General features: G+C 53.1%; 1 protein-coding gene across 1 annotated transcript in view; it reads left to right on the forward strand.

Moving 5' to 3' along the window:
* The window catches only part of LOC106631950 (SH3 and multiple ankyrin repeat domains protein 3-like), a 136,628-nt gene that overhangs the window by 93,367 nt on the left and 32,497 nt on the right, over positions 1-10,764 (forward strand). Inside the window, 2 exon segments of the mRNA XM_031061906.1 lie at positions 694-776; positions 9,836-10,156. Coding sequence (XP_030917766.1) covers positions 694-776; positions 9,836-10,156 — 404 coding nt within the window.

The raw sequence follows: 10,764 nt of genomic DNA on the forward strand, positions 1-10,764 counted from the left end.
GGGGCTCCATCCCTCCCTCCATCCCTCCCTCCATCCATCGCTGGATCATTCCCGGCTTTTCCCAAGGATGCTCCTTCCCCCCCGCTCCTGGCAATCCGTCACTTAGCAACGCCCGAGGGGGGGAAATTTTGGGATCAAATCCGCCGGGATGAGGATTTAAACTCTGCCCCGCTCCTGCCCGGCCAGCGGCGAGGAGGCAGCGCCGCTTCCATCCAAGAATCCCGGTTTTTATTCCCGCGGGAGACGCGCTCGGCGAGTGTGGGAAGAGAGACGATTCCCGATGGGGCTCCGCGTTTAACGGGCAAAGCTCCGGATCCCGAAATTCCCGAAATTCCTGCGTGGGCTCCGTATCCCTGCATCCCTGCGAGGGCTCCGTATCCCTGCATTCCTCTGCAGGTGACTGCGAGGGGCCCGGTGGGCAGCAGGGACATCCACGATTTCTTCTGCTTCTTCTTCTTTTTTAATTCCCTCCTCCTCCTCCTTTTCCTCCTCCTCCTCCACGCCGAGGCAAAAGTCGCTTCCGTCTTTTTGGTGTGGCTTTGGGCGCAAAAAAAAAAAAAAAAAAAAAACAGGGGAAAAAAAAAAAAAAAAAAAAACAGGAAAACCCCGGCTGGTGACAGCGGCCACGGCGCTGGCAGCGATGGTGCTGCGCTCTAACCCTGGCATCATTCTCTTGTGCTCTTTCCTGCCCAGTGACTACATCATCGAGGAGAAGACGGCCGTGCTGCAGAAGCGGGAGCATGAGGGCTTCGGCTTCGTCCTGCGCGGGGCCAAAGGTAAGCCCGGAGCCGCTTTTCCCGGCGTTTTTCCCAGGATTTTCTTTTTTTCCCGGTTTGGTTTTTTTTTCCCCCCCCGGGGTTTTTTTACGGGGATTTTTTCCGGCGTGGTTGTGCAGCGCTGTGGGGGGATCGGGTTGGGGCGATGGCGTGGAGCGGGGTTGTGGCTTTGGGGTTTTGGGTTTTGGTTTGGTGCTGGTGGTGCCTTGGAATTTTTGGGAATTTTCACTCCTTTTCCGTCCGGGAATGAACGGCTCAGGGTTCTCATTCCCGCTAATCCTGGGGGGCTCCGAAGGGATTTTCTTCCCTCGATTTCTCCGGTTCAATGCCGTGTCCTGCTGCCATCGTGGCTCTCTCGGAATTTTGTGGGTTTTGGTGCCGGTGGTGCCTTGGAATTTTTGGGAATTTTCACTCATTTTCCATCCGGGAATGAACGGCTCAGGGTTCTCATTCCCGCTAATCCTGGGGGGCTCCGAAGGGATTTTCTTCCCTGGCTCGGTTCGGTGCCGTGGTCTGGGGTTGTGGGTTTGGAGTTTTGGGGGGTTGTGGTGCTGGTGCTGCTCACGGTGCCTTGGAAATTTTGGGAATCTTCAGTTGGCTTCCCTGAGGGAATGAACAGCCCCTGCTCAGCTCCGGAGCCCCATTCCCGGCAATCCCGGGGGGCTCCAAAGGGATTTTCTTCCCCGGATTTCTCCGGTTCAATGCCGTGCCCTGCTGCCATCACGGCTCTCTCGGAATTTTGTGGGTTTTGGTGCCGGTGGTGGCTTGGAATTTTAGGGAATTGTTGCTGCTTTTCCCTAGGAGAATGAACGGCTCAGGGTTCTCATTCCTGGGATTCTCATTCCCAGGCTCCAGAGGGATTTTCTTCCCTGGCTCGTGCTGTGTCGTGGTCTGGGGTTGTGGATTTGGGGTTTTGGAGGGGGATGTGTGATGCTGGTGATGGCTTGGGATTTTTAGGAATTTTCACTGCTTTTCCCCGATGGAATGAACAGCCCCTGCTTGGCTCAAGATTCTCATTCCCAGTAATCCTGGGGGGCTCCAAGGGGATTTTCCTCCCTGGATTTCTCCGGTTCAGTGCCGTGTCCTGCTGCCATCGTGGCTCTCTCGGAATTTCGGGGGTTTCGGTGCTGGTGCTGCTCGTGGTGCCTTGGAATTTTTTGGGAATTGTCACTTCTTTTCCCTGAGGCATGAACAGCTCAGGATTCTCATTCCCGGGATTCTCATTCCCAGGCTCCAGAGGGATTTTCTTCCCTGGCTCGTGCTGTGTCGTGGTCTGGGGTTGTGGGTTTGGGGTTTTGGAGGGGTTTGGTGCTGGTGGTGCCTTGGAATTTTTGGGAATCGCCACTGCTTTTCCCTGAGGGATGAACGGCTCAGGATTCTCATTCCCAGCAATCCTGGGGGGCTCCAAGGGGATTTTCTTCCCTGGATTTCTCCGGTTCTCTCTGGTTCTGTGCCATGTCCTGGTGCCATCGTGGCTCTCTCGGAATTTTGGAGGTTTTAGTGCTGGTGGTGCCTTGGAATTCTTGGGAATATTCACTTATTTTCCCTCAGGGAATGAACAGCTCGGGATTCTCATTCCCAGCAATCCGGGGGGGGGGCTCCAAAGGGATTTTCTTCCCTGGATTTCCCTGTTTTAGTGCAGTGTCCTGCTGCCATCGTGGCTCTCTCGGAATTTTCAGGAGGTTTTCTGTGGATGCTGCTTGGGATTTTTGGGAATTGTCACTTTGCTTCCCGGAGGGATGAACTGCCCCTGCTCAGCTCTGGAGCCCCATTCCCAGCAAACCTGGGGGGCTCCAAAGGGATTTCCTTCCCCCATTCCACCTTCTCCTTTCCCACTTTCTGGGCGTTTTGGTGCGGATGCTGCTTGGAATTTTTGGGAATTTTCACTCCTTTTTCCATGTGGGAAAGAACAGTCCATCCATGGCTTTTTGGGGTTGGAATGCTCCGAGCTTTTCCCTGGATTTTGGCCAGGGAGAGCTGGGGGCTTTTGGGATCCCTGGGGAAAACCATTAGAGTTTTTCCTGCTGCTCCCACCCCGGAGCTCATTCCCGGCTCATCCCAGGGCTCTCCCAGCTCGAGGATCTTTCCTGGGAGTTTCCCATGGCTCCTTCGGCCAGAATTCCATCTTTTTGCTGCAAAAAAAAAAATTTAAAAAAAATCCCTTGGAGACTTGGGAATGTTCCTATGGATTTAGGGAAGAGGAGGCGGGAAAAGCTCGGGATGGAGAGACCTCTCCACCCCCGGCATTCCCAGGAGCAGAGGGACAGCGGAGCTGTTTTCCACGTGGGAGGAAAGCTGGGAAGAGCTGCAGATCCAGGCTGGAATGGGATTTTCCAGGAGAACTCCTGGATTTCTGTCCCGAGGTTTGCATCCCAGTGGGAATTTCCCTCCCATTCCCTATGGATTTTCCATCCGTGGAGCACTGAGTGAAACTCCAGGGCCCAAAATGGCATCCATGGGGTTTTTTACTGGGATCAACCCCGCAGCTTTTGTGTCGGAAAAAAATGGGAAATTTAATAATTAAATCCCATTCCCTGGTTTTTTCTTCCCCTTTTTCTTTCCTTCCTGGCTCTCCTGTCATTCCTGGTTTCCCTTCATGTGCCGAGGTTGAGGGAAGCGCTTGGAGTGGGCGTGTGGCTTGTGGGATTTGGGAATTCTGCGGGATTTGGGAATTCTGCGGGACACAGAGAGGTCCTGGCTGGAAGATCCAGAATCTGGGAATACTCCCTCTGGAGCAGCATTCCCAAGTTAGGGAATTGGCTTGGAATCCCCCCATTTCCCAGCCCCTCATCCCAGTATTCCATGGATTTTGGGCTGGGATTCCATGGATTTTAGAGCCGGAATTGGCCCTGTCCATGTCACCACTGCTCCCTTTGTGTTTTCCTGGAAAACCACTCCAGGCCTGTGGGGAAAAGAGGGAGAAGGAGCTGGAAAAGGCAGGGCTGGAGCTTCATCCCGGGCAGGAGGAGGGAGGCGGATTTTGGGATGATTCTTAAAGGAATTTGCTCTTCCTGCTGCAAACTCCTCCCTGGAATTTTTCCCATTCCATGGGAAAAGGCGCTTCTGGGGAAAAGGCTCTGCCCAACCGGGGGTCCTTCCCAGCCCATCCCAGCTCTGGCACTTCCCAGTTCCCGAGGGGAACGTCCCATCCCGTTCCGTCCCGGGGATCTGCGTTATTCCCGTTTATCCCGGTCCCTGCAGCTCTCGCAGCTGGGCTTGCCCCACATCCAATCCCTTGGGAATGCCCAGGGAATCTGTGGCTCTCCCTGGATCCCTGGAATTGCCCGGGGCCAGGATGGAGCAGCCTGGGATCGTGGAATGCCATCCTGGAATGGGGTGAGCCTTGAGGGCCCTTCCCACCCAACCCATTCCGTGATTTTATGGATTACAGGGATGTGTCCTAAAATCCAAATTACGGGAACGAATCCAAGTTTTTGCTGGATGGGAGGAGCTTTCCTTGGTTTGCCTGGAGAGAACCGGGTCGTTCCCAAAATTCCCAGGATTATTCCTTCCTGTGGATCTTCTGAAGGAGCCAATCCCAAGGGAAAGGAGGAGAGGGAACAGCCTGGAGCTGGGCTTGGGGGTTGGATATTCCAGGTGGGAATTCCCTGAGCTCAAAACGTGCCAGGATCTGTGGAATCAATGGATCCTTTGGGAATTCCCTGAGCTCGGAGCTTGCCGGGATCCACTGAGGATTGAAGGATCCTTTAGGAATTCCCCGAGTTTGGAACTTTCTGGGATCCGTGGGATGGGGACCTGCTCCAACTGCCTGACCACTCCAGGGATGACCAGGATGGGAATTGGTGCTTCCAGGATGGAACTTTGTCCTCCTGGATGGGATTCGGCGTTCCCACGATGGGATTTTGGAGTCCCCAGGATGGGATTTGGTGCTTCTGGGACGGAATTTGATCTCCAGGATGGGATTGGGTTTCCCAGGATGGATTTCGATTCCCCAGGTTGGGTTTGGCCCCTCAGGATGGGATTTTGGTGTCCCCAGGATGGAATTTGGTTCCCCAGGATTGGATTTGGGTCTCTGGGATGGATTCGTTGTTCCCAGGATAGGATTTGGTGTTTCCAGGATGGAATTTGGCATCCTCAGGATGGGATTTAGTCCCATGGGGGTTGACGTTCTGCAGGATGGGATTTGGTTCTCCAGGATGGATTTGGTGTCCCCAGGATGGGATTTGGTGCTTCCAGGATGGAATTTGATCCCCAGTATGGGATTTGGTCCCTCAGGATGGAGTTTGATGTTCCCTAGGATGGGATTTGGTTCTCCATGTTGGATTTGGTGTCCCCGGGATGGGATTTGATGTTTCCAGGATGGAATTTGGCATCCCCAGGATGGAATTTACTCCCTCCAAGATGGGATTTAGTCCCATTGGGATTGACGTTCCACAGGATGGGATTTGGTTCTCCGTGTTGGATTTGGTGTCCCCGGGATGGGATTTGGTGCTTCCAGGGATGGGATTTTGTCCCGCTGAATGGGATTTGGTTCCCTCACGGATGGATTTTGGTGCTCCCAGCCCTTCCTGGTGACCCAGCTCTGCCAGGGCTTCTCCCGCAGCTGGCTCTGGAATTCCAGCTGGGAACTGTGGGAATTTAAGCCCAGGAATTCCCAATTCCCCAGCCAGGGCCGCGGTGGCTCCTCAGGGGGTTCCCATAGCGCTTCCCAGAATTCCAAGTCTGGAGTTTTGGTGGGAAAGGCTGAACCTCCTGGTCAAGGAATTCCCCTCATTCCCAGTGGGAACTTCCTGGATTTAATTCCCAACTTTTTGGTTTGGTTCTCCCATTGGATGGGAGACTCTTCCCATTGGATTTCCTCCCTGGGAGGGCATTTAGGGGTGGATTTTCCATGATTTCCACACCTGGAGCGTTCCCTGGATCCGGTTTGGTCCCAAGCTGGTTTTGGGAATGGCTGAGCAGGGAGAGGTGGATCAGGATTCCCAGGATTTGCTGGGAGCAGGGATGCCCTTCTCTTCCTCCTCCTGTCCCAGGGGCTGTAAAACCTGGGATAAAAATTCCCAAGGCCCGGACAGGGCTTGGAGCAGCCTGGGATAGTGGGAAGTGTCCAAGGGTTGGAACTGGGTGGGATTTGGGTCCCTTCCCTCCCAAACCATTCCAGGGGGAGCTCCAGTGCTCCAACACCAGCAGGACCCGGAAATCCTGGAGCAAATCCAGAGGGTTGGATCAGCTTCCCTCTGAAAAACTGGGAATGTTCCCCTGGAGAAGGGAAGGCTCCAGGGAGAGCTTCCAGCACATTCCAGGGGCTCCAGGAGAGCTGCAGAGGGACTGGGGCCAAGGCCTGCAGGGACAGCACCCAGGGAATGGCTCCCACTGCCAGAGGGCAGGCATGGATGGCATCTTGGCAATGAGGAATTCCTGGCTGGGCTGGGATTGCCAGAGCAGCTGGGGCTGCCCCTGCATCCCTGGCAATGCCCAAGGCCAAGCTGGAGAAATCTGTGATTGTGGGAATTGTCCCTGTGTTCCTTTGTCCCCTCCTGGATGAAATTCTGCTCCCGGAGTTATTCCATAGGGGGACAATTCCCAATTCCTGAGCATTTTCCCGTTTGCCAGATCCTTCAGGCTCTGGCAGCACTTCCCAAATCCTGGATCACGACGTGCCCCCGCCGTGGGCTGGTGGCTCCCAGCCCACGGAAAAAGCTGGAAAAGTGCCTGGAATGACACATGGATAACTCAGGGGATGGATGGGCATGGGATGCGATGGGATCCACGGGAATGCGGGATTCGCTCCGTGAAATTTATCCCAGAGAATCCATGGCTGGGACCGCTGGACATGTCCAAGGCCAGGTCGGACGCTTGGAGCATCCTGGGATCGCAGGAGCTGAGATCCTGGAAGGATCCTGGAGGGTTTGGAGAGCGCTCCGACATTCCGTCGGAATGTCTAAAAATAGGGATGAGCTGTCAAGCGTTTGCCACTTCTCTCGGGAAAGGCAGAAATCATGGAAAGCCGTTGGTGGGAAGCAGCTGAGAAGCTTCAGCACATGGAGGGGTGGCAGGGAAAGGTTCCCCGGGTGCGATCCGTGCCGGAGTGGAAAAATCCCGCCTAAACTGTGGGAGAAGAAACGGAGAGAGGAGGAAAAGTCTTGGATCTGGGTGGAAACGGAGGCTTGGTTTGGCGGGAAGGGAGGGGAACGTTGGGAATGTTGCTGGAAGGGCGTCAGAGGAGAGGCCACCGGGGTCGCCTTGGGGATCTGGGATCCCTCAGCTCCTAAAAATCCATTTCTTGGGATAATTTGTAGGGATGAGAATTTCTCCTGGCTCCTGATCCGATCCAGGCGGGTTTGGGAATGAGGGGGCCCTGCAGTTCTGTGGGAGGGACTCAGCTGGAAGTGAGAGGGATGAGGGAAAATTTGGGATAAGAAGGGAGGAAGGATTGAAGGGATGGGTTTTCCTCGGGCTGGATTGTCCCAGTGGGAATTTCTCCCATTTTTCGGAGCTTTGGTGAGTCCGGGTGGATCCTTGGGATCAACCCAGGGTGGAATTCACGGATGCTGGGAGTGGAAATGCTTGGAAAACTTCCTGGGCTGTGCCCGTGGGATCTCCTGGATCCTGGGGGATCCTCGGGATGGGCTGGGGTGTCGTTCCCAGGCAGGCCCCGCCAGGATTGGGGAATGGTGGGATCCTTGCCCATGGAATGCCGGCAGTGCCTCGGGAAGGGCCCCGAGCCCCCCAGGGATCCGTGCAGGGAGAGCCCGGGAAAAGTGGGATGTGCCCCGGGCTGGGGGCCAGGGCAGCTCTGCTGGGATCGGGGCAGGGATCGGGAATGTCCTTGTGGTCCTGCCCAGCTCCTGCCAGGAGCCAGCGGGGATCGGGATCTGCTCCAGGGAACGAGCCCCGGGAAAAGAGGGAGCGGCCTCAGCCTGGGCCAGGGCAGGCCCAGCTCCCGGATTTGGGATCGTTTTCCATGGAAAGGGGTCAGGCCTTGGCAGAGGCTGCCCAGGGAGCTTTGGAGTCCCATCCCTGGAGGTGTCCCAGGAATCCCCGTTCCAGGTGGGATCCAAATCCACGTGGATGCAGCACTTGGGCACACGGATCGGGGGTGACCTCGGCAGTGCTGGGAACAGTTGGATTTGATGTTCTCGAAGGGATTTTCCAATCCAAATGACTCCCTGACTCCATCACTGATTCCATGACTAATTCTGTTATTGGTTCTATCTTGGATTCCATCTTGGATTCCATCTTGGATTCCATCACTGATTCCATCGTTGATTCCATCATTGATTCCATTATTAGTTCCATGACTGGGTACATTATTTATTCCATCTTGGATTCCCTCACTGGTTCCTTCTTTGATTCCTTTATTGATTCCTTCATTGATTCCATTATTAGCTCCCTTATTGATTCCATCTTGGGTTCTTTCATTGATTCCCTCATTGATTCCATCTTGGATTCCATCATTGACTCCATTTTTTATTCCATCTTTGATTCCTTCATTGATTCCATCTCAGATTCCATCTAGGATTCCATCATTGATTCCATGACTGATTCCATTACTAGTTCCATTAGCGATTCCATCTTGGATTCCAACATTGATTCCTTCATTATCTCCATCATTGATTCCATCATTGGTTCCATCACTGAGGTGGGAACAGGGACAGGACAAGGGGACACAACCTCAGGCTGTGCCAGGACATCTCCAGGTTGGATAACAGGAAAAAACCCTCCTGGAAAGGCTTTTCCAGCCTTGGCACGGGGGTGGAATCCCCATTCCCGATGGGATTCAAATCCATGTGGATGTGGCACTTGGGGACAAGGATCGAGGGTGGCCTCGGCAGTGCTGGGAACGGTTGGATTTTATGTGCTCCAAGGGATTTTCCAACCCAAATGATTCCATGACTCCATCATTGATTCCATGACTGATTCTATTATTAGTTTCATCATTGATTCCATTATTAGTTCCATTATTGATTCCATCTTGGATTCTTTCATTGATTCCTTCATAGATTCCATCTTGGATTCTATCTTGGATTCCATCATTGATTCCTTCTTTGATTCCTTTATTAGTTCCATTATTGATTCCATCATCAGTTCCATTACTGATTCCATCTTGGATTCTTTTATTGATTCCTTCATTGATTCCATCTTGGATTCCATCATTGATTCCATTGTTAGTTCCATTATTGATTCCATCTTGGATTCCATTATTGATTCCATTGTTGATTCCATTATTGATTCCATCATTGATTCCTTCACTGATTCCATTATTGATTCCTTCATTGATTCCTTCTTCGATTCCATCATTGATTCCATTGTTAGTTCCATTATTGATTCCATCTTGGATTCCATCATTATTTCCATGATTGATTCCATGATTGATTCCAATACTGATTCCACCTCGGATTCCATCACTGAGGTGGGAACAGGGGCAGGACAAGGCGTGGGATTCAAATCCATGAATCCATGGATGTGGCACTTGGGGACACGGATCGGGGGTGGCCTCAGCACTGCTGGGAACATTTGGATTTGATGCTCTGCAAGGGATTTTCCAACCCATAATTCCATTATTGATTCCATTATTGGTTCCACCTTGGACTCCATTTTTTATTCCATCTTGAATTCCATCGTTGATTCCTTCATTGATTCTATCTTGGATTCCATCATTGATTCCATTGTTAGTTCCATTATTGATTCCATCTTGGATTCCATCATTGATTCCATTGTTAGTTCCATTATTGATTCCATCATTGGTTCCATTATTGATTCCATTGTTAGTTCCATTATTGATTCCATCTTGGATTCCATCATTATTTCCATGATTGATTCCATGATTGATTCCAATACTGATTCCACCTCGGATTCCATCACTGAGGGGGGAACAGGGGCAGGACAAGGGCTGGGATTCAAATCCATGAATCCATGGATGTGGCACTTGGGGACACGGATCGGGGGTGGCCTCGGCACTGCTGGGAACGTTTGCGCTCCGGGGCTTTTCCAGCTCCGTAATTCCATTATTTTGGGAATGCTGTGCACGGGCTGACCCTTCCCTTGCGGAATTTCCTTGGAAACCCCTCAGTTCCCCTTCCCGTTGTGTTTTCCAGCCGAGACCCCGATCGAGGAGTTCACGCCCACGCCGGCATTCCCAGCGCTGCAGTACCTGGAATCCGTGGATGTGGAAGGAGTCGCCTGGAGAGCGGGATTGCGCACGGGGGACTTTCTGATCGAGGTGAGCTCCTCCCGGAATTCCACTCCTTCCCCGGGAATTTTGGGAATTGCCCAGGAGTTTTGGAATTCTCCCGGGTATGGGTCAGGAGGATCCGGAGTCCTCCAGATCATGGAACTTCCAGAGTTTCTTTGGATGTGGATCCAGAGGGATCCCGGTGTCCTCCAGGTGTGGATCAGGAGGATCTGGAATTCTCCAGGTGTGGATCCAGAAGGATCCAGAGTCCCTCAGTGCCAGCAAATCCCTTTGGAATTGTGGCTGCTCATCCTGTGGAGAATACACTGGGATTTCAGGGTATTCCCTGGATTTGTTGGTGCTTTAGGGATTTTCCTGGCTGGAGAAGGAACTTGGGATGTTCCCATGGGATTGGTGGGAACCGGACAGGGCAGGAGTTTGGAAAGGCAGAAAAAAGGTTTTCCAGTGGGAAATCCAAGGAATGGTTCAGGGACTGGATCCGGGCACTTCTTTGGTTGGGAAGGGATCATGGAAAGTTGGATTCCAATGGAATGTGCAGAGTGTTGGGATTGGGATGGATCCTGCCAGGCTGGGAGAGCTGGGAATGTTCCCCTGGAGCAGGGAAGGCTCCAGGGAGAGCTTCCAGCACATTGCAGGGCCTGCAGGGGCTCCAGGAGAGCTGCAGAGGGACTGGGGCCAAGGCCTGCAGGGACAGCACCCAGGGAATGGCTCCCACTGCCAGAGGGCAGGCATGGATGGCATCTTGGCAATGAGGAATTCCTGGCTGGGCTGGGATTGCCAGAGCAGCTGGGGCTGCCCCTGCATCCCTGGCAGTGCCCAAGGCCAGGCTGG

The sequence above is a fragment of the Geospiza fortis genome, unplaced genomic scaffold (genome assembly GCF_000277835.1).
Source record: "Geospiza fortis unplaced genomic scaffold, GeoFor_1.0 scaffold61, whole genome shotgun sequence".
Classification (NCBI taxonomy): Eukaryota; Metazoa; Chordata; class Aves; order Passeriformes; family Thraupidae; genus Geospiza; species Geospiza fortis.